At 37.1% G+C, this 26,251-nt stretch overlaps 3 protein-coding genes across 6 annotated transcripts in view; 2 read left to right on the top strand and 1 right to left on the bottom strand.

The window, feature by feature from the left end:
• Positions 1-603: 603 nt before the first annotated feature.
• Positions 604-5,911, top strand: LOC111444158 (signal recognition particle receptor subunit alpha-like). 2 transcript variants are annotated; one of them, XM_023082139.1, is made up of 10 exons: positions 604-737; positions 2,080-3,058; positions 3,914-3,998; positions 4,087-4,182; positions 4,291-4,443; positions 4,526-4,633; positions 4,712-4,831; positions 5,114-5,239; positions 5,340-5,423; positions 5,518-5,643. In XM_023082139.1, exons 2-10 carry the CDS (start codon positions 2,100-2,102, stop codon positions 5,641-5,643), a joined length of 1,857 nt encoding a protein of 618 aa, XP_022937907.1. In that variant the 5' UTR covers positions 604-737; positions 2,080-2,099. The 2 variants fall into 2 exon arrangements, with proteins under 2 accessions (XP_022937907.1, XP_022937908.1); XM_023082140.1 differs by lacking the exon at positions 604-737 and having other exon boundaries at positions 2,100-3,058; positions 5,518-5,911.
• Positions 5,912-6,868: 957 nt separating this feature from the next.
• Positions 6,869-13,187, bottom strand: LOC111444233 (TOM1-like protein 1). Of its 3 annotated transcripts, none has more exons than XM_023082248.1 (4): positions 13,071-13,187; positions 11,331-11,892; positions 8,405-8,650; positions 6,869-7,461 (listed from the first exon to the last, which is right to left on the bottom strand). In XM_023082248.1, the coding sequence occupies exons 2-4, from the start codon at positions 11,847-11,849 to the stop codon at positions 7,030-7,032; spliced, it is 1,197 nt and encodes a 398-aa protein (XP_022938016.1). In that variant the 5' UTR covers positions 11,850-11,892; positions 13,071-13,187; the 3' UTR covers positions 6,869-7,029. The 3 variants fall into 3 exon arrangements, with proteins under 3 accessions (XP_022938016.1, XP_022938017.1, XP_022938019.1); XM_023082249.1 differs by lacking the exon at positions 13,071-13,187 and adding an exon at positions 12,914-13,049; XM_023082251.1 differs by lacking the exon at positions 13,071-13,187 and adding an exon at positions 12,241-12,862.
• A 2,228-nt stretch (positions 13,188-15,415) lies between these two features.
• Positions 15,416-26,251, top strand: part of LOC111444231 (probable cyclic nucleotide-gated ion channel 5) — a 23,345-nt gene continuing 12,509 nt past the window's right edge. The window contains exons 1-3 of the mRNA XM_023082244.1: positions 15,416-15,621; positions 16,510-16,581; positions 18,064-18,646. Coding sequence (XP_022938012.1) covers positions 16,523-16,581; positions 18,064-18,646 — 642 coding nt within the window. The 5' untranslated portion in view covers positions 15,416-15,621; positions 16,510-16,522. The remainder of the gene's footprint in view (positions 15,622-16,509; positions 16,582-18,063; positions 18,647-26,251) is intronic.

Genomic DNA, 26,251 nt, shown 5'->3' with positions numbered 1-26,251 from the left:
TTTCGTGGTTCAGTCTTATACAAATGTTTAAAAAAAAAAAAAAAAAAAAAACCTACTCACATGTCTCCGTATAAATGATTTTGATTAAATCATTGGTAACAATTACAAAGTAGGTCGTATCAATAATATTATCAAGAAAAAACACTCAACTTTATCTATATACTATAAACTCTTTAGGTTCTTATTTAAACACGATACTCATATATGTCAACCACATACGGTTAAAGATTACAGGAATAATCTTAAATTTATTATTATTATTTTTTAAAAAATTAAAAACTTAATTATTATTATTATTATTTTGAAGAATATGAGTATTTCTTTTTATAGATAAATTACTAAATAAATAAATATATATATTTAATTATTGTTAGATCCAAAATTCCCCTTTTGTTCACACGAACAAACCGTGTGAACGACGTTAGAAAACGTCGAAGGGGTGCACTCGTTCGCACGTGCAGACCCAAGTACTTAGGAAGCTCCGCCGTCACATTTTCCGTTAGTATTAGCGCCGTTGGCTGAGCTGGCGTGCGGTATTTTTTTAATTTTAATTATTATTTATTTATTTTTTCTTTCAATTTTATGGATCAAATAAAACGCGGAGACAAACTTGGACTTTCATTCCATTGTTCTTCCTCTTCTTGTAGAAAACTTTCTTCCTCCTTTTAAATATTTCCCTTAGATTTTTTTTTTCTTTGTTTTTTCATTCAGATTGTCGTGAAAGGGCAGCGTTCCAGGTTTGTTTAATCGCTTCTCGTTTTTTCCGATTGATGAATTTCATGTATTTCACTTTTTGATTGGAATCGTTACGATCTATTGTTATTTCGTTTGATCCATCACCTAGATTGAAATTAAGTCTCTGTAATTTATATATTATCGGTCGTGGAGTTTTTTATTGGCTTTCGGAATTTGTTTCTGGACGATTTCTTCCTCGATTCGATCGTTATTTGCGTGTTCGGAAATCTATGTGATTTTAGATTTGTATGTTTGTTTGCCTGTAAAATTTTGGGGAGTTTGAGCGGGAAGTAATCGGTGATGAAAATGAGGACTTGGTCAGTTTTTTAAATGTCGCGATTTGATAAAGTTTTTCCTTTACTATTTTTTGTTTCTATGTTCAATTTCCCTCCTTCTTTAGGTGTTCTTGAGCTTCTAGCTGTTTTCGTCTTCGATTACATCATTAATTTTATATAGAAAGAAACTCTATGATTTCGGACAATCGTTTTGGTTGGATAGAGATTTTGGGAATTAGAAGTTAGGAACCTTAGAATTTTTCTGTGAAATCTTAGAGAATCACGATGAAGCTCTTCCCTCGTCAGAGTTCCCTTTTCTTGATGTAACAGCAGTCCTCATATCCCCAATTGCCATTGAACTAGCGTGCCTCCTCCTTCAGTCACCACATCCACCATGCTACATTGATTTTTGAAAGTCTTGGAAATTTGTAGCCTTAAGCTCATGTCCAGTTCGCAAGGGAAGCTTTGATAAAAAAAAAATCTGTTCTTTTAATTTTTTTTTTTAAATGGGGGAAAAAGGAAGCAGTTCTACCAAAATTTTCTTGCTTTAGGACACAACATTTTTCTTCGGTTGGCTGACTCTTTAGATTGTCTTGTTAACATTCCACATAACTCAAAGGTTTTAAGATAAATTCAGTATTGGAATGGTTTCATTAGGATCGGAAAGTAAGGAACACATGAGTTTGCTTCACACAAATTACATACTTTCTATCCTCGTGGAGAAAAGCCAGTATCGTTAGTCTTCTGGGAGATGATCAGGCTGGTTGGAAAGATTTATTGACCCTTTGGTCTTTAGGTTGTTTGTTGGTCCGTTAAAGTGAAAGTTCCTTGTTTCCTATAAAATAGAAGTTCTTCTCTTGTAATAATATTGTACATCATGCGTCTTTTATTGTTGTGATTTGGAGAATTGATTGAAGCAAATTGTGAGTTGTTGGATGAATTACAGTTTAACTTCCGGAACCAATAATTATACCAGAATCCATTGTATTTCTAGATTGTCAGTAGAATCTTGATATGTCAATTGAAGGAAGTTTCATTAAATTATTAACATGGTGATATTTATTTGCAGGGTATTTGAAGTAGATCAAGATGTTAGAGCAGTTGTTGATATTCACTAGGGGTGGTTTAATTCTATGGACTTGTAAGGAGCTTGGAAATGCACTTAAAGGGTCTCCTATTGACACTTTAATCAGATCCTGTCTCTTAGAGGAGCGATCGGGTGCTGCATCTTATAATTATGATGCTCCAGGTGCTGCTTACACCCTCAAGTGGACCTTCCACAATGAACTTGGCCTTGTATTTGTTGCGGTGTATCAACGGATCCTTCATTTATTGTATGTGGATGATTTGCTTGCAATGGTGAAGCAGGGGTTTTCTGAGATTTATGATCCAAAGCGGATGGTCTATGATGATTTTGATGAAACTTTTAGGCAACTTAGAATGGAGGCTGAGGCTCGTGCTAGTGAGTTGAAAAGGTCAAAGCAGGTGGCGGTGAAGCCAGTGAACAATGCCAGGAAGCAAGGGCAGGATCAAAAAACTGGATTTGGAGAAAACAAGAAAAGCAACAGTGGTTTGGCAGATGGTGGCGATTCTGAACGTACAAAAAGTCATCAGTTGGAGAATGGTTACTCCAATGGCAATCGTGTTATAGAATCTAAACTAACCGCTGTTGTTAATGGAAAAGAAAATGCAAGTTCCAATGTTGGGGCTTTTGATGTAAATAAACTTCAGAAGCTTAGGTCTAAAGGTGGAAAGAAAACTGAAACTGTTGTTAACAAGGGCTCCAAGGAAGAGTCAAAGAAAAAGGTAACAAAGAAGAATAGAGTTTGGGACGAAAAACCTGTTGAGGCAAAATTGGACTTCACAGATCCTGTGGGTGAGAATGGGGAGAACAACATTGAGGTTTTGGCAGCAGACCAGGGCCAAAGTATGATGGACAAAGAAGAGGTCTTTAGTAGTGACAGTGAGGATGAAGAAGATGAGGAAGGTAGCCAGGGTAGTAAGCCCGATGCGAAGAAGAAAGGATGGTTTTCATCTATGTTCCAGAGGTAAACTTCTTTATTTCATGCATGTTCTACATTCATAACCTCATCTACGGTGACCGGTTTACTAACAATGTAAAAAGAAAAAGAAAAAGAAAAAGTCATGGATTATGGTAAACTTACACTCTTTAGTTTCTTGAGCTTGGGTTCATGCATGTTCTACATTCATAACCTCATCTTCGGTGACCGGTTTATTAACAACGTAAAAAAAAAGAAAAAAAGTTAGGGATTATGGTAAACTTTTACCCTCTCTAGTTTCTTGAGCTTGGGTTTATGCAGTAGGTCAATCATGTTATCCGACCTTTAAATTCTCTAACACATCAATTTGACATTTTTTTTGTCCACCATTTTTGTTTCCACTTTATTTACCCCATATTTCAGATTTCTTTATTTTTGGTATGTGTTCAAAATGGTACTAATCTCCTCTCCTTCGCTCTCCAGTGTGAAAACATTAAGCTTTAAATACATTTGTTATCTGCGCACTTTCATACGTTTGAGCAGGATGATCACATTTGCATTTTGTAGTCGAGTATAAAACTCGTCCCTTGCGTTTCTGAGTGTACCAACAGGTCTTTGATACTGTCTTTTAGTAACAAAAGGGAGTCATATCGTATTGAAACTCTTTTGCAATCTTGATTACAAAATAGACTTATGGTATGGATTATTTGGAATTTTAGAGGTACAAGTGGGGCCTGAGGAGTGTATCTTATTAGTTTGTATCGAAACTATCATAAATTGACAACCAGAAATTTCATCTGTTCTTTATGACATGACTTATTTTGTGATTACCTTGGCATGTTACTTTAATTTGGGATTATTAATCTAAATTTCTTTTTATTTTTGGTGCTTTTATGTTCCCAGTATTTCAGGCAAGGCAAGTTTGGATAAGGCAGATCTGGAACCAGCTTTGAAGGCTCTCAAGGACAGGCTTATGACGAAGAATGTGGTATGTTTTTGCACCATAATTATCTTATCATCCCTTATTATTAACTGTTGGCTGCAAATTTACAAGATATTTGCTCGTTGGATTTTAGGCTGAGGAAATAGCTGAGAAACTTTGTGAATCGGTAGCAGCTAGTCTCGAGGGAAAAAAGCTAGCTTCTTTCACCAGGATTTCGTCAACGGTGCAGGTACTTCGAATAGCTACTTAGTCATACTCCATTCTTTATCCTCACCTACTTCATTTATAATTAAATTTTGTTAGTGATCGAAAACTTTGCTTTAATTTCTCATTGCAGAACGCAATGGAAGAAGCGCTCGTCCGTATTCTGACTCCAAGACGCTCCATTGACATTCTGAGGGATGTGCATACTGCACAAGAACAAAAGAAGCCTTATGTGGTCGTTTTTGTTGGTGTCAACGGAGTTGGAAAATCTACTAATCTTGCCAAGGTCAGGCCACCTCCTGCTGAAGTTCGTTCCATTCGACCTATCTTTTGATTCGAGAGATAAATGCGTAAACTTTTGTGTACAGGTGGCTTATTGGCTTCTTCAGCATAAAGTTAGTGTCATGATGGCCGCTTGTGATACATTTAGATCTGGAGCTGTTGAGCAGCTTAGAACTCATGCTCGTAGACTTCAGGTATATGATGATTATTTGATTAACCATGAAATTGTTTATCAGAACTCGTCGCCTATATTTATCCTCGATCATTTTCAGATCCCTATATTCGAGAAGGGCTACGAGAAAGATCCTGCAATTGTGGCTAAAGAAGCAATCCAAGAGGCATCTCGCAATGGATCTGAGGTCGTTCTTGTTGACACAGCTGGGAGAATGCAGGTTTGTAACCTTTTCTTATTTATCCAAAATTGAAGTGATTGTGAATCTCTTGCTCCTTTGGGCTCCCGGCGGTCCAGTGGTTTGCGAGAAGGAAAAAGGACTCATCCTTTGTTGCATCTAGCACGAGATGATAAAGAGAGAGCTTCGTCTGTCGTAATATTTCATTAATATTTCATATCATTTCCTAAATTAAATACAAAAGAACAAAAATAGAAGTGATTGTATTCTTAGTTTCAAAATTAGTTCCTCGTTATTCATATCCAAACATGTTGCAACTCTCAGGATAATGAACCACTCATGAGAGCTCTTTCAAAGCTTATCAACCTTAACAGTCCAGATCTAGTCTTGTTCGTTGGGGAGGCCCTCGTTGGGAATGATGCTGTCGATCAACTTTCAAAGTTCAATCAGGTTTCGTGTCTCTATCCATGGATCAGCTATAAGTTTGTTTACCTATGAGTTGTTTAGATGAGCTCTAATGCTTGCTTGCTCGTGTTCTTCGTTACTGCAGAAACTAGCTGACCTCTCTACTTCACCCAATCCTAGACTGATCGATGGTATCTTGCTCACAAAATTCGATACAATAGACGACAAGGTAGATAAATTTAGCACATTCCTAGTTATTAGGAGAGCTCCATCGATCATTTTTCGGGTAATCTAATGCATCGTGGTTACTTGACAACTTACAGGTTGGAGCAGCATTGTCCATGGTTTACATATCTGGAGCACCAGTTATGTTTGTTGGCTGTGGACAGTCATATACCGACCTCAAGAAACTCAACGTCAAATCGATCGTCAAAACGCTTATTAAATAAGAGCTAAGCCACACAGTCGTGTACCAACCTCAAGAAACTAAATGTCAAACCCATCGCCAAAACGCTTAGCAAACGAGTGCTGTTTGCACAGTACAAAGTTTGGGAGGCCATGGCGTTGGGTAGATGTATTAACTGGTGAAATGTTGTGCTTGTGTTTGTTTGTCCCCTATGACCACCCTTTTGCTATATGCTTAACTTATTTTAAGTGTATGCACTCGGTAGGTGTAATGTTATCCTTTAGTTTGTTGGATTGTTGATTTCTTTGGCCTCTCCTCTCTTTTTGTGTATTTGAGGTTTTTGATATTATTATTTTTGCTAGTTTAATTCCTCTTCCTCGCTAGTTTATTGACACTCAAATAAAGGAGGGGTACATGAATGAACCGAGACTACTTTTAAATGAGAGTAATCTTGAGAATAGTGTAAGTTACTCCTACCTTTTTATTTGAGGATTTAGAAGTGAAGTAAGACCATGACACGAGATGCATGGAAATATTGGAGCACATGAACAAAGTATTACCATAAACATATTTTCCTCCCTATTAATAGTTTTTCAAGGCTATAAATGGTTGTAACGATCTAAGTTAAGAACTTCGATCAGGCCTCGAATTTTGGATTTGGGCACTTTGTGTTTTGATATTTTCGTGTATCCCTTCTGACATGGTTAGCTTGCTTAATTCTTGCTTCAAAATTCTTGAAATATTAATGAATTTTAACTTAATCAATATTATATACAAATATCTTAAATAAATATAAGTAATTGAAACTAATTAACCTTTTTCAATGATATTTACCGTGTGAATCAAATGAATACATTTGCTCTTTATTAAAATAAATTAAATAAAAAATATAACTTAAATAAAGATACATATTAACATAGGTTAATCAAAAGATCGAGAAATTTCTACCGAAGCAAGCAAGCGATATACGAAAATAAAGTAGGCAAAGAGAGACCCACTAGATAAGGAATGGGAAGATCGAATGGAAAGAATTATGCAAATAGAGACCCACTTAGTAGGATAAGGAATGGAAAGATCGTATATAGAATCTGAATGAGTAGTTTTATGTCTATTACCCATTCTTCCTCCCAAATGAGCGGTGTTATGCCTATTATCTGTCCTTCCTCCCATCGGACCATTCAAATAAATAGAAATAAACTAATGAACTCTTTCCGAACAATCGAACAAGAATTTCTTAGCCCATGAATTGAATTTAGGTAATATTTTGAACACTTGGAAGTTCATAATAGAAAATGTGCATTAGTTAGTGTAGACGTTTATAAAATGCAGCTAAACATGTAAAGTTACATAAAGATCTTTTAACATCAAATAAATCTTTCTAAATTGAGAGTGTGATTATCATCAATCAGTTCAAACCAAAAGCTCAAAATCAAAAGGAAATCAGATCATTGTCTTTTGATGAATCTGGCTTCTTCGGTTCCTGTCCCCGATCAGATGCACTTCCACCTTTCTTCCCAAATATCATCTCATCAAGATCATCCATCATCTCATCACTGCTTCCGCCGCCAGACCGGCTGCCGGAAGTGGCCGCTTTTCTGACCAGAGCATCTTCTTCCTTGGCGTGACTCGGAGATTCATCAGGTTCCCCAGCAATGGGTATCATGGCAGGTTCTTGTTCACGTGGAGAATTCGTTGAGGGCTTCTTCAGATCTTCGTACTTGGAAAGGACTTTCTGAATTTCGTCATTCACATTCAATGCCTCGAAAAGGAGGGCCTCGTTGTCTTCAGCGGTCTCGATAATTCTTTGGATGGCCGATCGTGATTGACGACATTGTAGTACGAGTGTCCTGGTCAGATCATCCTGCATAAGGAAAGAATCAAACGTAGTCTCATTCAGGTTCGTTCCATTGTTCATGATTGAATCGAAAAATCATCAGCTTGAACATCTAACAGGTTTTATGATGTCTCGAGATCATGGATTACGATAAAACCTTCCACGAGCAACATAAGGAGAATCCCATGGGTCATAGCCATTTTTTTTTAGGAAACTTAAGCATCAAAGCAAAAATAAGGAGTCCAAGTCTCCCAAGTCCGATTTAACAAAATTTCTTGCAAATCTGATAATCAAAAGACAACGAACATTCCCTAATTCTCATGGTCATGAATACCAAAAGGAACCCAGAAAGGGAATATTATCGGACACAACGTTTTCACGATGATTCTCATTGCAGGATAGTCGAGTTCCAATTCAGATTTTGAAGGAGCCTAATATTATAGTTCTGACCAACTTCAATTTTCAGACACAGTAACCAATACCTTCATAAGCATGAGCCTCAATAAAAGTTGAAGAGTTGCAAGGTTCAAAGTTCAGGGAGAAGGGGGGAGTAAATTGGTAATATTGGTTATACAAATGGTAGTTGTAACGGTCCATGTCCACTGCTAGCAGATATTGTCCTCTTTGGATTTTTCCTTTCGGGCTTCCCCTCAAGGTTTTTAAAACGCATCTACAAGGGAGAGGTTTCCACACCCTTATAAGGGGTGTTTCGTTCTCCTCCCCAACCGACGTAGGATCTCAGTAGGATCTCACAGCAGTTGAGTACCATCTTAAATAAATCCAAATATTAGGATATAACCATGAAAATGGTCGTGTTTCAGATCAGAAGCGATAGTTCACCCGAGTTTTCGATGCCAGACCATGAATAGTTCCAAGCATCCAATTGTATCATATATTGAAAAGTTTAAAGCATATGCACATTGAGTAAGAGAGAAAGAAAACTCAGAACACTATGAAAGAGATGCATTACCTCTGAAGTATCCTGAGCGGGTGATGAGGATAACACTGTTGAGAGAAGCTCAATGCTGTTCCTTGCGACGTCAAATGCTTCCTTTGTTTCTTCAGCTGTAAAGGTTTGCACGGGAATATCGTGATGAAACTGTTCGATATGACTGGCTTCTGTCTCCGTAGCAGAAATTGTGCGAGGAGGAGTGAAAATGGGTGCAAGACTCTCGTTGTCCCGACCAGGGAATCGAATGCCTCTTGATTTTAAACTCTGATAAATGCAAACATAAGTAACTGTAATAACTAATAAAGTTTTCTCTCAATCCACAGGGAAAGCATCTAAAAGAAAAACTAGCAAAATAATTTCCAAATTGTTACTCTCCAACTTCTCTAGCACGACAGATGGTTCGTGTTTCCATATTATTAGCTATGACCTATGGGGCATAAAAGATTCGAAACGGATGGTTAAGTTTAAATGCTAAACTATTGCTGATTGATGATTGAACATCAAAGATCTTGGAAATTATTACTTTAAAAGGCTATGAATATGACAATTAATACGTCTTTTAACTGAAAATTAACATATCTAGAAACTTTCTCCCTTGAACCATTAGAACAAGAATTTCCTTGTGTAAAGAAACTGCCTTTTAGCATGTGGAAACAATCTTAATTCTGCAGAGAGAATACAAATTAAATAATCGCGCAGATTTCAAAAGAAAACAAATTAAGCATTCGAGAACAGATCATTAAAAACCTGATTCACAATACAACACGTCAAACAGAGCAATGGGTTGCCTTATCCAGCATCCGTTAAGGCGCCATAACTAAGGGATAACAAATAACATACAAAAGATTTTCCTAACACGAGACCAAGGATTGCCCAAGCAAAAAACTGTAAGCTCAATCTGTCCGACATAAGTTACAGTTCGTGCTATCCTGTTTACGGGGCAACTACATGCAATTTGACAAGATAAGCTTACAAATCAGCAGTACTGAAAGGACACAATCAAGTTCTTGCACTTAGTAATCCACTTCAAAGGACTAAAAACACGAATTATAGCAAATCAATGGAGTTATGTCTGATGGGTGTGCTTAAAGGAAAGAGGGTTATTTTTGGAGTTTATGATGAGGAAGGTTTGTTTATAGGCAAGAGAGTTCTTTGCGAATTGCAGGAGTCTTAGAGGAAGGCCACACGTTCATGTCAACTTTTGTTCATTTATTCATTAGGATCCAGGGGACGTCTCATTTATAACTGGTATTTGATATCAGAGAGGAAGGCCACATGTTCATGTCACCTTGGTCCACTTGGGAGGGGGATTTTTCTAAAGAAAAGGAGAATGATGTGGATGTTGCCACTTGAACAAGGGAGTGAGCGTTTCTTCGTCGGGTGCAACTGGGTGAATTTGTAAGGAATTCCTCCAAAGATGGACCCACATATACTAGGATCTAAGGCTTGCTCCTTGATGGTGTATAAGAATAGATTGAGCTTTACAAACCATTCATCTCCTTCTATCCTACGCTTCTCAGCAGAGAACGACAAGCATTCGTATCAAAAACATCATAAATCAATTTGATCTATCTAAAGGTTCCCAATAAAAGGTGCTGGGAAAATTTTCGCGGCATTTACCTCAAATCCCTTCCAATGGACTGGGATATGGTTAGACTTCAAGTTCCAGATCTTATAGAAGACCATAGATATCTTGTTCTCATTATCTGCCCTAAACAGTATTGCGCACATTGTACACAAGAAGAGGCACTGCCTTTAAACTTAGCTTCACCGTTTGATCTACCAAAACAAATATTTATACTTAAGAAATTAACGATACTTTTAACCTAGAATTTTACGTTCAAATGATCGTTATACTTGAGCAACTCAACCAAATGAAGGAATTACAAGAAAGCCTCCAACTAAGAGAAATTGCATTTGGAGAATAGTTACAAAAAAGTTCCAGAAGCTTTATATATTTTGCAAGATCCCCCTCAACACTACTCAATGGACTTTCCTCAAAAAGTATAGTTAATAAGTACTAGCTTCCTGGTTTGTGCAGTAGCCAAACCACTCCACATGCACAACTTTTATTTACGAAGCACGAGAATCCTATTTGTGCAGTCAGTCAAACCACTTCAAGTCGATTAAGATGACATATGCTAAAATACCCTCTATTGACGATACACGACAAAGAAGTGGTTGCCATATCTATTCGTTCAAGGGAATAACCAGATGAATTTTGTTTCGGGGACTGGAACTCTATACTGGAGCATGAGATTAGAAACCCTGGCAATTTCGAATTGTTGAATAAAAATTTACACACAATTCTCAGTTTCCCATTTCAATTTATTTAATTATGGTTGCTTTGGAAACAGTCTATAAGCTTTCTATATAATAAGTTCATAGCATAATGCAATCTTTTCTATTGTCCTACATACTTCATCTGTACCCAAAAACAAAAGAAATTCAAATCCAGACAAAATCAGACCAACCTTAATACTAACACTAAAACCGTCCCTACTCAATCCGAAATACATTTGAAGGAAATACAACAAGCATACATCAGCATGAGAGTAATTATAAAAACATTTGAAAAGAACACACCATGAAGCTACTTCCCTTTTAATTAAATCAAGCCTTTCCTCCCAAGATAAGCTTGTCCCGCATACTTCTTATGTCCAAGCGTTAAACATAGTTTGTTGCCAAGTTACCACAATTTGACTCGAGTTTCTTAAACAATATTGTGACAGTAAATATATGCTTAGTATCTATCATTCCATAAGTAAACTTAGAAAATTTCAACGCCAATTGATGAAAGTTTCCTTTCAAGAAGAAAGAAAGGAGAAAAAAAATGCCTTCAGAACTAATAAATCCACTTAGATTATGCCAAAGCCCTATATATTTTTCATAACCAAATTCCAGATATTTAGCAAAGAAAGAGAGTAGTGAAATATGTGGATACCTTGTACGTTTCTTCATAAACAGGCAAATAGCGAAGTTCACCAGTTGATTCCCCCCATGCTTCAATCAACATTAAAGCTTTGTTTCGATTATTGACAACAGTTTGCGGATCATCAATTAGCTTCACCATCTCATCAAGAACTCTCTCCGCTGCCACCTCGGAGAAACACTTCTCACAATTTTTAACACACGTTTCAAGCAGCACCAATGCCAAATACTGGATCCTGGGGCTTTTTACCATTATTCGTTTTTTAATCCCGCGAATCAAGTCTATGCTGTTGATTTTTTCAGAATTAACCATGTCACAGATTTCAAGATTCAGGGCCCAATCCGGCTCTTCCAGTGTCTCTGATGTGGCATCTTCAACAAGTTTATCGTCCGGGTTAGGACCTTGAAAGAGTTCCTTCATTTTGAAACTCATAGAGCTGACACCTGCACTCATCTTCCGGCTCATCTCTGTCCCACTAATCTTTAGGCGTTCACCCAAGGCACTAACTTTATCCATCAAATTGTCACTCATCTTTGCAACCGAACAAAATCGAGACAGATACTAAAGAGAATCCCTGGAAACACAAAACTCTTGAAAAATCAGAAGAAGTTCAGTTAAGAAAAATGTCAAAATAACAACTGCAGCATTAACCCTTCATTTTTGGAGAAAATCGAATCTTTTGTGGAAGTTCAAGAAGTTTTTAAGCATTTCTCATTTCTATATACATCCCTCTTGAAAATGTGTGAATTTTATCTTCCAATGCTCTCTTCGAGATTTATTTTCAACATTTCCTATGGAGTCTAGAGGTTTCAAAAGTATAATCCAAGTTCTATGAGCAGTTCGATACTAATTCTCCTAATTCAATTTGATGTATTAGTTTTTGTTACATTTTAAAGTTCATCATTTGTTATGAGTTTCGTACCCTTTGAGCAAAAGTTTTGTCTCTCATTTAAAAACAACAACAACTGCAGCATTCTATACCAGGAGGAAATTCATGGCAACAGAACATACAACATGGAATACGTTGCAAATGATTATCATTTTCATGGCAAGCAGAATAAAGTATATGAGCGAAATCCAAAACTTCGGCGACCCGAATCTAGAAAATCTAGAAGCTAAAAGGTAAGAGAAAACACATCATCCTTTCTTTTATCATTGAAAGTGGCTTAAATTATTGCTACAAAAATCTCTAAAATCCCTTAACCTACCGATAAATATCCAAAATTGAAAACCAAACGAAAATTCTTAAAATCTTCGTTTGTGATCTACATCCATGAAACAGAAAACTCTATACACAAATGCAATCTAATGCAATCTTTGCAGTTCGTCAAAAAGAAAACTAAAAATCTCCCCGTCTCGAAGAAACCAAAAAATTGAAAAGGCATAAAACATAGCATGCACGAGGAGCCATCAAAAACCTACTTCAATCCTCTAAATCCAAACAAATTTTCAACAATCCGTTCAAAAAAAAATCACAACAGCCCATTTTCTCAAACGGCAATCGAGCTCCCAACACCGACCGCCAAATTCCCCCAAATTTTATCAAGAAAAAGCCACTAAAACATGAGATTCTCTTCGAGGAATCCCTCACATACCTTTCCCAAAACGTTACAGGCTATCAGGAAGAATCAACCGACCGATCAGATCAAATCCCTCAAAAACACATACGATCTCTCGAATAGAACAAATACTAGAGCAAATAGAAGAAACAATAGAAAAATGTATTGCCCAAAAGAGGAAATTAATGCGTACCCTTGAAGTTTTGGATGAGACGACGTTGCAACGACTCCTCGCAGTACAGCTTTCCTTTTCAGTCTCTCTCGCTGGCGTTGTCAATGGTTCCTGAAACTATATATATATATATGTGTGTGTGTATATATATCATTCTCCCGGAGGAATTTGTATCCATTGCGTGTAAAACTAAATATGGAGAAATTCCTATGATTGGTCGGTCGGTCGGCCAAGTTTATTTGTGCGTAATCAATTATGAATTTGTTAAATTCTATATTTTGCATTTGAAGTTCAAAATATCTACTTGGACTCCTTTAGACCTTAGCCTCTAGAGGGAAAGGAATAGTGGATTTTCAGGACTTGGGACCCACTTTGAACGGATTGAGAAAAGATGTTCATTTAATTCATAAGGTTAGAGACCCATGTTGAACGGATGGAGAAGAGTTGTTTATTTAACTCCATAAGGTTAGGGACCCATTTTGAACGGGTAGAGAAGAGCTGTTCGTTTAACCTTTAAGGTCTAGGACCCGCTTTGAACAGGTAAAGAAGAGATGTTCATTTAACTCGTAAGGTCAGGGACCCACTTTAAATGGGTAGAGAAGAGATGTTCGTTTAAGTCGTAAGGTTAGGGACCTACTTTGAACGGGTAGAGAAGAGATGTTCGTTTTAAATCGTAAGATTAGGGACCCACTCTGAATGAGTAGAAAAGAGATATTCATTCAACTCATAAGGTCAGGGAGCCACTTTGAATGGGTAGAGAAGAGATGTATGTTTAACTCGTAAGGTCAGGGACTCACTTTGAATGGGTAGATATGAGATGTTCGTTTAACTCGTAAGGTCAGGGACTCGCTTTAAACGAGTAGAGAAGAGATATCCGTTTAACTTGTAAGGTCAGTGACCCACTTTAAACGGGTAGAGAAGAGTTGCTCATTTAACTCGTAAGGTCAGGAACCCATTTTGAACGATTAGAGAAGAGTTGTTCGTTTAACTTGTAAGGTTAGGGACCCGCTTTGAACAAGTAGAGAAGAGATGTTCATTTAGCTCGTAAGGTCAGGGATCCACTTTAAACAAGTAGAGGAGAGATGTTCGTTTAAGTCGTAAGGTCAAAGACCCACTTTAAACGGGTAGAAAAGAGATGTTTGTTTAACTTGTAAGATTAGGGACCTACTCTTACGAGTAGAAAAGAGATTCATTCAACTCGTAAGGTCAGAGACTCACTTTTAACGGGTAGAGAAGAGATGTATGTTTAACTTGTAAGGTCAGGGACTCACTTTGAACGGGTAGATATGAGAAGTTCATTTAACTCGTAAGGTCAAGGACCCACTTCAAACGGGTAGAGAAGATATGTTCGTTTAACTCGTAAGGTCAGGGACCCACTTTAAACGGATATAGAAGAAATGTTTGTTTAACTCGTAAGGTCAGGGACCCACTTTAAACGGATATAGAAGAAATGTTTGTTTAACTCGTAAGGTTAAGGACCTACTTTAAACGGGTAGAGAAGAGATGTCCATTTAACTCGTAAGGTCAGGGACCCACTTTGAACGAATAGAGAAGAGTTGTTCATTTAACTCGTAAGGTCAAGAACCCATGTTGAACAGGTAGAGAAGAGTTGTTCATTTAACTTGTAAGGTCAGGGACCCGCTTTGAACAGGTACATTTAACCCGACAACTCGGACCAACCCAGTTGAATTAGCATTTTGGGTAATGTTGGGTTCATTTTTTTGAACCCGAACTGAATTGGTTCGGTTTCGGGTTAGTAGATAAAACCTTCGAGTTGACCTCCGAGCCAAATAAAAATATATTAATATATTAAAATTTTTTATGTATTAATAAATTTGCCAAAGTGGTACCTCGGCCTCTCTAAGAACACCTAAATTGTGGATAAATAAAACTTAAATTTTTTTTTGACAGACAAACCCGCAAACTTTTAGGTGTGATAAAAAAAAAAAAAAAAATCCTTCAACTCAACCCGGACCAAGTACACCCCTACTTCTCGATGTATGAGAATTGCACCGAGTCCTTCGTTAAAAAGAAAAAGTGAGCGGGTGGAACACGGTGAGAGGAGACGGTGAACATAATTTTTTGTCATCAATTTTACTTAGGTAACGGGAAAAAAATTATTTTTGTCGTGATCTCCACAATTAAATAAAATAAGTTCAAAAAAGTTGTACAGTTTATTTATTTAATATTTGTTTGAAAATTTCAACATATTTATTTACGCATCTTCAAGAAAAAGAAAAAAGAAAAAAGAAAAAAGAAAAAAGAAAAAAAAAAAGAAAACTGTCAGACTGTCAGACGTGGAGGGGTAATATAGTAATTATGCACTCGAAAAGATGTCAATGATCGTCGACGGCGTCAAAAGAGGCGCTTGTTGATGCTTGTTAGTCCTCCTCCGTTTTTCCTCCGCTCTACGCGTTCGAGCGTTTTCCGAAGATTTAGTATCGTGGGTTTCTTGTATCCGCCTGAGAATCCATTTTCAATTCTATCTTCCACTGGGTTGTTTTGATTTAATTTCTCTCTGTTTCTGTCTCTCTCTGTGCGCCATGGACTGAGCTGACGATTTCCCGTTGTGGTTAGTCTTTTTCGTTGACTATCTTAAGAACACGCACACGCACACTTGCAATCCAATCTAAGTTACGGGATTGATCGATTGTTTTTTGATTTCTTTCGAGCCTATCTGTTGTATGGATTGGATGCTGGAGTTTGGAAGTGGGGGGTTTTGTTTTTGCTTGCTTGACGTGCATGACTTTTGTGTAATTGGCTGTTAGAATAGCATCGGATGACATTGGGAGGATCCGGAATTGTGTATGGGCCTTGAATAGATTGAAGGAAGGGAAGTAATGGTGTTTTTGAGGTTTTAGTTTATGTGGAGTGGGTTGATTTTGTTGCTTCTTATTTAGAGTATCAATTGCAATTTTGAGGAAGCCTTGGAGTTCGATTTTCGAAGAGATTTCTCTCACAGGGTGCGTTGAGAGTCCCACGGTTAAGATCTTAGTTCTTTGGTTTTTATGTTTGATAAAAAAAAGTCCGAAGGAATTGATCGGTATGGTAGTGTTTCATCTTCTAGCCTGCAGAATTTATCGATCTAATGGGTTGTAACTAGAAAATTGAAGTGCAATTTGGAAGCAGACCGGTTTGAGTATGGAGCGCTTAGGAAATTGTTGATCAACATCAAATTATATATGTAGATACTTTATTATCCCCATTGGTGTTCTAACGTGCTAAACTCGTATGGTATATGTGATTAATTTCCAATCTTGTTCTTCACTTTAGTGTGTTGATCATCTTTTGATAACCTGTACCTCAACATACAAGTTTTTGAAAATTGTTGTTTCCTATTCCTTTTGTTCAAAGTATGGTTGCTGGGCTTCTCCAGTAGCCAGTAGACAGTGATTGTTTATTACATTAGTGGCTAATGTGAACAATATCTAACTTAACATGTTTTTCTGTATGAATTCAGATGCTTATAGAAAATGTTTGATTGTGGTTACAAGTCACAACTGATGGGTGGTCAGCGCGAAAAATTCGTGAGGTAAAGTGGTTCTTATTTTGTTCTATTTTATTATCTCCCCTAGGTGATGAAGATGGTTAACAGTGTATTCCCTGCAGTCATGTGTAACTTTTGAACCATTTAATAAATCTACAAGTTTGAAATTTAACCCTGTCATAGCTATATAATGTATGATGTTCGTATACAACTTGTAAGATCAATAGGTAACTGTTTCTTCTATAAGCCTGTTAATAACATGGTATAAGATGCCCCGGTATATAGTATTTTTAGCTTACTGTGTTGTGTACCTACATGCCGTGAATGTAGACATCCAAGTCTTCAAAGTACCTGAATGAGGTAGAGTTGGTTATAACCACGATCACAGTTGTCAATATGCCCTAATTGTAGACTATGCTAGACTAACATTTGAGAACTTTTTTTATGGTCCTCATTCTAATCCAGATGAGTTTGTATTCTTCTTAATATTTTTTTTAAAAAAATATTATTATTAATCTTATGTTGGTGGGAACTGGGAATTGGGAAGGGGGATTGAACGTGGAAGTTATCGGTATTGAATAAGTTGATAATCGGTATGTTGGCTAGTTAAGCTAAGACGAGGAAATCACATTGCAAGAGCCCCCCTCTCTTTTCCTTGAATTATGTATTCTTTGAAACCATGGTACTTGAGAAGTGTTATAAACTATGATTTGAAATCAGGGAATATTCCTTTAGATTTATGAATCATTTAAATCATCAGATATGGAAAAGGTTTTATGAAAAATCTTATTTTCTTTTGAGTATTATTGTTTTCCTTATTAGCACTTAAACTTTATTCATTGAAATTGAAGTTACATTTTTCTAATATTCAAATTAAGCCATTTGCATATTGCTGCATACACTCTCATAGTTTTAATGCTCGGTTTTCTGAAATGAACTTTCATTCTATATTTTAATTATTGATCTTATTATTTACATTTACGTGGAGATTAGATATTTACCTCGCACATAGGTTCCTCGTTTAGCATCTTTACTTGCAACGTTTATTTGAAAAAAAAGATTTGTTTATTATTTTCTTGGGGCAATTTTTCTCACTGGTGATCTTTTTTTTTCATCTTTTCTTTTTATGTACTTTTTTTAAGAAGGGAATGTATTTCATCTGATATTATTCATATAAACTTCTTGACATTGGACTTAAGCAGCCCAATGATAGAGTCAAATCAGTACCATATATCGTATCTAGAAAAGTATTTAAAGCACTAAGCTTCTCATTTGTTTAATTATTTAAAATCTATTTTAACATATTAACAAGTTTGGCTTCTAGAGTTAAAATTCCACTGCTACTTCATAATGCTAATTAAGTTTCACCTTTTTATTATATGCAGCTCGTGTGTAAGTTTTTTAAGCCAAGAAACCAACTTTTCATTAACATTTGAAAAGTATAGTGATGATTGAATACATTTTCTGGATACTACAATCTAAGCTTTAAATCTGACGTGCTTATTCGTACTGATTATTTACTTCTAGGTTGGATGACTTGGACTCTAGATTGTCATCGCCTTCTGATAGTGGGATGAGAAGATGTGGTTTGAATATAGATGGATTTAACCGTGCAGTCCATGGAAATGATAAGCCATCTGGATCCTTTAAGAGAGGAATGAGAAAAGGGTCTGAAGGACTTAAATCAATTGGTCGATCACTCAAGTTTGGAGTATCTCGAGCTGTATTTCCGGAGGATCTTAAAGAGTCAAAGAAGAAAATCTTTGATCCTCAAGACAAATTGCTCTTATTCTTGAATAAACTTTTTGTCATATCATGTTTTTTAGCAATATCGGTGGACCCGCTATTCTTTTATGTTCCTGTCATTAACCAACAGTCGAGCTGTCTTGGCATCGATAGAAAGCTGGCAATTACAGTGACAACATTGCGAACAGTTATTGATGTTTTCTATCTTATTCATATGGCTCTCCAATTCCGGACAGCTTATATTGCTCCATCATCTCGGGTGTTCGGGAGAGGTGAACTTGTGATTGATCCTGCACAAATAGCTAAAAGATACTTGCGGCGGTATTTCATTATTGATTTGGTGTCTGTGCTGCCCCTTCCACAGGTTTGTTAGTTTTTACATTCTATATGCATTTCTATCCATTTCCAAGGTTTTTTCTTTTTTGCTTAAATAATTTGAAATTCCCACCTTGTCAATCATCATTCATATGTTGCATTGCCAAATGCTATTAACTTAAATGTTGCATAATCAAAGGCTTTGTTGCCTTTTGTTTATTTGTTTCTTATTTTTTTTTGGGACCCTCATATAATTACTTGTGCATTTCCCTTAGGAAATGAACTACATATACCAAAGTAAAATCAATGGGAGTTGAGGGAAAAAGCTCCAAAACAAGTGGAAACAGTAGCCAGCTAACTCTGTTCTAGGTTTCATTTCTTCCATGTTTTCTAGAAAGTGCATATTCATTTTTATTATCTATTATTGCTAGGCCTCCACAAGTAAAGGAAAGCCATGGTCCCAAAAAAAAAAAAAGAAATAATGGGATCAATCCACCCCGAATTCTTTTACTAACCTCATCTATAGACTTCTAGCCATTAGGTGATATAGAAAAGGTCCAACGAAAAGTCATCTCAATCTACTAAGATCTACTAAGTCTTTGTCTTTGAGAGGCCGGTTGAAATATCATCACTCGATTGTTGAACACAACTCTTTGTGGAAAACACTTGCACTCTTTATTAACACCAATCGAGAATAGATTATAAGACACGCTGTAGAAACGACTGCACGTTGTAGAAACGACTGCACGTTGTAGAAACGACTGCACGCGGTAGGAAACGACTGCACGCGGTAGAAAACTACTGCACGCGGTAGAAAACTACTGCACGCGGTAGAAAACTACTGCACGCGGTAGAAAACTACTGCACGCTGTACTTTGTATTTCTCGGGATGATAACCTAGGTAGGGCGGAGGAGTATTTATAGCAGAGGCTAGACAATTTATTTACCTAAAATTTCTCAACATTTTTTCTTAAATGTCTAAATCTTCTTCTTAAAATACTCAGATATCTTTATTCCTAAAATACCTAAATTATTTTCCTAAAATATCTAGATATCTTTGTTCCTTAAGTACCTAAAGCATTTTTCTAAAATAAATATACTATTGGCTTATACAGTTATTGGATTTGACTTTATTAGACTAGTGATGATATTTTAACACTCCCCCTCAGCACTAGTCCTCATTCGCTGCACCACGTTGAGCTGACGACGAAAGCTCTCATGTTTGCCAGTATTAAGCTCTTTTGTAAACAAGTCCGCCACTTGGTCATCTGTCTTAATCTGTTGCATCTCAATGTCTTCTAAGACTCTCTCTAACGAAATGGTAGTGCACCTCCACATGCTTTGTTCTAGCATGAAACACCGTATTTTTTGCTAGCCGAATCGCAGATTGGTTGTCACAATGAAGTGGTATTTGGAAAGTCAATTTTCTGGTGCCAATCATTCATCAAGAGTTTTAGCCATGTACTTTCCTGAGCTGCTCCATTCGCTACTCTGTACTCTGCTTCTCTAGTTGACATTGATACTGTTGGCTGTTTTTTGCTACACCAAGAAATTGTTCTCGAGCTAAGTTTGAACACATACATATCATGATATCCTGCATGGTCAGCATCACGGTATCCAACTAGCTTGCAGTTTTCACTTCTTTTGTACAAACGATTATAATTGGTTGTACCTTTTACATATCTCAACGTCTTTCGAGCCGCATCCAAATGAAGTTTTTTTGCACTTTGCATGTACTGACTAATGACTCCAACTCCATTTTCAAATCCATTTGGTTGATTCATGTAGATCTCCCGGTCAAACTCTCCATGCAATAAAACATTCTTCATATCCATGACATCTCCTGGTCTTTGTACTAATTCCCAGGTTTGATTCTGCTCCAAGGGTATAATTTCTTCCTCCATTCCCTGCTGCTAAGCCATGTTGTGTGATGCTTCTTCATACGTCTCTGGCTCTTTAACTTCATCTTCTATAATAATAGCTGTATTGACATACTTTGAATTTGGCTTTTGGATTCTTTCTGACCATCTGAGTTGTTGAGGTGTCATTTCCTTTTCACTGAGTTCACTTGATTGAGTCACTTCTTGCTCGCCAACATTAATGCTACTTGGATCTCTAGACACGTCAGCACTTAAGCAAATGTGTATAGTTCGGCAACATTGAAAAAATTCTTCCATAGCCTGGTAATACTTTCTTCTCTGAGGGCCACCCTACTTCCATTGCACCACTCTAATCGTCAATCATGTGGTTTGAGTATCCTGAATCATTGATCCATTCCTCCTCGTAATCAATATGCTCTCCCATCATCGCCGAGCGGTAGCACGTCATCTTCTATGACACATATTGCCTCTCATCCCATTCCTCCTCCATCTCCATGTTGGAGGATGCCACATTGCTTTCGACAGACTTTTTCCTGGACCAACAATCCCTGGACATGTGACTCTTTTTCCAGCAATTGTACCAAATACCTCCAAATCTCTTCACTTGAGAGCTATTGTTGTAGTTCTTCTGATCTCTCCCTGGTTGTGCAGTTTCTTGATGACTTCTTCTTTTGTCACCATTTTTGTATCAACGTTTGGTAGACGACTTATTGTTGCTCCGAATTTCACTTCTGTTAAGTGCTTCTTCTTCACCCTTCAATGTGATGCCTCCCATTTGTTTAGTCATGGCTTCTTGGTTGACTAACAAATTTTCAATGTGATGTCTCCCATTCTCGCAATTGTAGCAAATACCTCCAAATCTCTTCACTTGAGAGCTATTGTTGTTGTTCTTCTGATCTCTCCCTGGTTGTGCAGTTTCTTGATGGCTTCTTCTTTTGTCACCATTTTTGTATCAACGTTTGGTAGATGACTTATTGTTGCTCCGAATTTCACTTGTGTAGAGTGCTTCTTTTTCACCTTTCAATGTGATGCCTCCCATTTGTTTAGCTATGACTTCTTGGCTGGCTAACAAATTTTTGAATTCTATGAGTGATTGTTGAGCGGGCCGTCCTTGTACAACAATAACGAAGCTTCTATATTCTGATTGCAATCCGTGGATAATGATCCTCTTCATTAGAGCTTCTTCAATGGCGGACTTTGGGTCTAGTTCAGTAATCTCTCGACAAATCAACTTGACTTTGTGGAAGTACTGAGCAATCGTCATGTCACGTTATGAAATTGATAACAGCTCGTTTTCCAGAAGTTGTAGCCTAGTATTGTTCTTCTTTGAGAACATCACGAACGTGTCCTATGCTTCTTTCGGTGTCTTGTCATTTCAAATGTGCTCTAACATCTCTTCTCTGATTGTGGTCTTCAAGGCAAACATTGCTTTGCTTGCTTTGATTCTCCATTTGCGCAAGGCGCTATTAGAATCCTCCTTTGGCGGCGTAGTTTCACTCCCGCCAATGATCTCCCAAAGGTCATGTTCTTGTAAATAGAACATCATGCATGTTGCCCACGTGTTGTAGTTGTTGAGTTTCTTTATTCCTCAAACGAGTTGGAAATCACCCATCGTGTTGGCTATACCTCAGGTAATACCAAACAAGCTCTTTCGACACAAAACTTGTAGAGTCACAGACTACTCACGACAGTAAGAAACTCACTCACTAATAATCTTAAGAAATCGTTTTTGATATGGAAGATCAGACAGAGCTGCAACCACAAAGCATTCTAAGAATTCCAAGAGATAAAACAACCTACACTAACCTCGCTTTGATACCAGATTGTTGAACACAACTCTTTATGGGAAACACTTGCACTTTTTATTAACACCAATCGAGAAGAGATTACAAGACACTCTGTAGAAACTACTGAACCTACACTAACCACGCTCTGATACACTAACCTACACTCGCACTCTTTATTAGCCCAATATGGTCAAACCCAATAATTGTATGTGCCAATTGTATATTTATTTTAGGAAAATGACTGAGGTATTTTAGGAATAAAAGATGTCTAAATATTTTATGAATAAAAGATGTCTAAATATTTTAGAAAAAGATTTAGATATTTTAGGAAAAAGGTTGAGAAACTTTAGGAATAAATTGTCTAGCTTCTATTATAAATAGCCCTACGCCCTACCTAGGTTTTCATCCCAAGAAATACAAAGCACATAGTGCAGTAGTATTCTAAGAGTGTCTTGTAATCTTTTATCGATTGGTCTTAATAAAGAGTGCGAGTATTTCCCACAAAAGAGTTGTCAACAATCTGGTATCAGAGCGAGATTGGTGTAGGTTGTCTAATCTCTTGGAATTCTTAGTATCTTCTGTGGTTGCAGTGCTGTCTGATCTTCCACATCAGAAACGATTTCTTAAGATTATTAGTGAGTGAGTTTCTTTGTGTCGTGAGTAGTCCGTGACTCCGCAAGTTTTGTGTTGAAAAGGCTTGTTTGGTATTACTGAGGTATTGCCAACACGATGGGTGATTTTTAAATCGTTGGAGGAATCAAGAAACTCAACAACAACTACAACACGTGGGCAACATGCATGAGAGGTCGTTGGCGGGAGTGAAACTATGCTGCCACAGGAGGATTCTAATGGCGCCTTGCACAAATGGAGAATCAAAGCAGACAAACGAATGTTTGCCTTTAAAACCACAATCGGAGAAGAGATGTTAGAGCATATTTGGGATGATAAGACGCCGAAAGAAGCTCGTGATGTTCTCAAAGAAGAACGATATGAGGCTACAACTTCTAGAGGACGGCTGTTATCAATTTCACAACATGACATGACAATTGCTCTACTGTACAAGGATGACCTGCTCAACCATCACTTCTAGTGTTCGAAAATTTGTTAGTCAGCCAAGAAGCCATGACTAAACAAATGGGAAGAATCACGTAAAGAAGAAGCACTCTACACAAGTTAAAGTTGGAGTAACAATAAGTCGTCTACCAAATGTGGATACAAAAATGGTGACAGAGGAAAAAGCTACCAAGGAAATGTACAATCGGGAAGAGCTAAGAAGAGCGACAACAAGAGCTCAAGGGAAGATTTGAAGGTATTTACTACAATTGTGGGAAGAAGGGCCACATGTCCAAAGATTGTTGGTCCAAGAAAAGGTTTGTTGAAAGCAATGTGGCATCCTCCAACATGGAGATGGAGGAGGAATGGGATGCGGAGGTACTATATGCCATAGAAGAAGACGAGCTAGCACTCATGGCGATGATGAGAGAGCATATCGATTATGAGAATGATTGGATCGTTGATTCAGGATGTTCAAATCACATGACTGGCGCTCAGAGAAAATTGTAGACAAGAAAGAGTACAAAGGAAGTCGTATGGTACGTACAACAAATAACATAGTTGTCAATTGCTCAGATCGGTAATACGACAATCATGCCTGACAATAAATCTGATATAGTATCACTACATAATGTTTGGGTCAGAGGATGTGAAAGTCTATGAAGATATTAAGATAACAGGAATGCCAACAATGGAAGGACGAAGAGTGGATTCCGTTTATGTTCTATTTGCAGAGTTTGCCTATGTTGACAAGACCTGGAAGAATGAGACAACAGATCTATGACATGCAAGATTGGGACATGTTGGCTATCACAAGTTGAAGCTGATTATGAAGAAATCCATGCTCAAAGGTCTCTACCTCAACCTGAAGTCAAAACAGACGTTTGCGCTGGATGTCAATATGGTAAAGCTCATCAATTACCATACAAAGAGTCAAATTTCAAAGCAAAGAAACCATTAGAGTTAATTCACTCTGTGGTCGGTCAAGTCAAACAAGCATCAATCAGCAGATTTTCTTTATGAAAGAGAAGTCTAACACGTTCTCAAAATTCCAAGAATTTAAGAGGATGATCGAAGGAGAAGTAGGAGTGAAGATTTGCTGCCTACGTTTAGACAATGACGGAGAATACACATCAAATGAGTTCGATCAATATTTACAGACATCAATTTACATGTGCCAACATGCCACAACAAAATAATGTAGCAAAAAGAAGGAATCATCACCTTGCAGAAATCTGTCGATGCATGTTATTACACGCAAAGAATGTTCCAGGAAGATTTTGGGCTGAAACGATGCGAACTGCTGCCCATGTGATCAACAAGCTTCCCCAACCAAGGCTAGGTTTCGTCTTACTATTTGAGATACTATGGGACATGAAACCTATGGTTAGCTACTTCAGAGTATTTGGTTGTGTTTGCTATGTACTTGTGCCTAACCATCTATGTAGCAAATTTAACAAGAAAGGAGTCAAGTGTACATTTGTTGGATATGACAATCAAAGAAAAGGGTGGAAATGTTGTGATCTAACAAGTGGAAAATACAATACATCAAGAGATGTAGTTTTCGATGAAGCATCTTCATGGTGATCCTCAGAGAAGAAAGACTTACCAGATTCAAACAACATTGAAGAAATTCTACAACAGAAGATGGGGGAGCAAACTACACACATTCAGTCAAATGTTGATGCGCCTGAAGATCCAAGTGACGTTGATGTTGACGAGCAAGAAGTGACTCAATCAAGCGAATCTGATACAAATGAAACGACACATCAACAACTTAGGCGATCAAATAGAATCCGAAGGCCAAATCCTAAGTATGCCAATGCAGTTATGGTAGAAGATGAAGTTAATGAGCTAGAGACATATGAAGAAGCATAAAAAAGTCAACTTGACAGAAAGCGATGAAGGAAGAATACGGATGAACAAGTGGCAAACCTATTTACAAAAGGGCTAACATGAAAGCTTTCGTTGTCAGCTCAAAATGATGCATCGAATGAGGACCGAGTGCTGAGGGGAGTGTTAAAATATCATCACTAGCGCAATAGGGTCAAGCCCAATAATTGTATGAGCCCATTGTATATTTATTTTAGGAAAATGATTTAGGTATTTTAGGAAAATGATTTAGGTATTTTAGGAATAAAGATACCTAGATATTTTCGAAAAATGATTTAGGTATTTTTGGAATAAAGATATCTAAATATTTTAGGAAAATGATTTAAATATTTTAGGAAAAAGGTTGAGAAACTTTAGGAATAAATTGTCTAGCCTCTACTATAAATATCCCTCCACCCTACCTAGGTTTTCATCCCAAAAAATACAAAGCACAGAGTGCAGTAGTATCTACAGAGTGTCTTGTGATCTTTTCTCGATTGGTTTTAAATAAAGAGTGCGAGTGTTTCCCACATTCAACTAGGCCTTCCTAGCTCTATAAACCAAAGGTAAAGAGCAAATTGCCACTCTATAAACCAAAGGTAAAGAGCAAATTGCCACTACAAATGATCAAGGCCCTCGACATCCCTCCTACACAAAATGTACCATTATGGGTGCAACATATAGGAAGAATGCCTCTAAGCACAATCCATGGTATTAACTCTCTCATGTCAGACCTGTTACACAAAAACCAGCTTTTTGTTGAAATTCTAACTTTCCAGAGTTAGAAGAAACAGAAGAACTAAGTGAGGGAAAAGGGTTAAGTCAAACTAATGTTTTGAAATCTTCTCCTCTTTTAGGGTTGGGACCCTTTATAACCCTCTCTTTTAACTGACTGGATAGAGCTTTATCTCCAGGCCTATGCTTGTATCTCCTTGTTTTTTTGGAATGAAATTTCACCATCGCCTATCCACATTAACTCTTATGTATTTTCTTATGTATATTTTGTGTGTATACTACACAGATTTAACTCTTACGCTTTTTTTTTTTTTTTTTTTTTTGAAT

The sequence above is a fragment of the Cucurbita moschata genome, unplaced genomic scaffold (assembly GCF_002738365.1).
Source record: "Cucurbita moschata cultivar Rifu unplaced genomic scaffold, Cmos_1.0 Cmo_Scf00006, whole genome shotgun sequence".
NCBI classification, from domain to species: Eukaryota; Viridiplantae; Streptophyta; class Magnoliopsida; order Cucurbitales; family Cucurbitaceae; genus Cucurbita; species Cucurbita moschata.
This window is presented reverse-complemented; position numbering and strand designations above follow the sequence as displayed.

What these genes read in the sequence shown, in the direction of transcription:
- LOC111444233 (XM_023082248.1), bottom strand. Translation starts at nt 11,849, where the DNA reads ATGAGTGACAATTTGATGGATAAAGTTAGTGCCTTGGGTGAACGCCTA. An exon ending in TTTATGAAGAAACGTACAAG is followed by an intron (nt 8,651 to 11,330) that starts GTATCCACATAT and finishes TGCATTTATCAG; the next exon opens with AGTTTAAAATCAAGAGGCAT. An exon ending in CCGCTCAGGATACTTCAGAG is followed by an intron (nt 7,462 to 8,404) that starts GTAATGCATCTC and finishes TTCCTTATGCAG; the next exon opens with GATGATCTGACCAGGACACT.
- LOC111444158 (XM_023082140.1), top strand. Translation starts at nt 2,100, where the DNA reads ATGTTAGAGCAGTTGTTGATATTCACTAGGGGTGGTTTAATTCTATGG. An exon ending in CTCATGCTCGTAGACTTCAG is followed by an intron (nt 4,634 to 4,711) that starts GTATATGATGAT and finishes GATCATTTTCAG; the next exon opens with ATCCCTATATTCGAGAAGGG. An exon ending in ACACAGCTGGGAGAATGCAG is followed by an intron (nt 4,832 to 5,113) that starts GTTTGTAACCTT and finishes TGCAACTCTCAG; the next exon opens with GATAATGAACCACTCATGAG.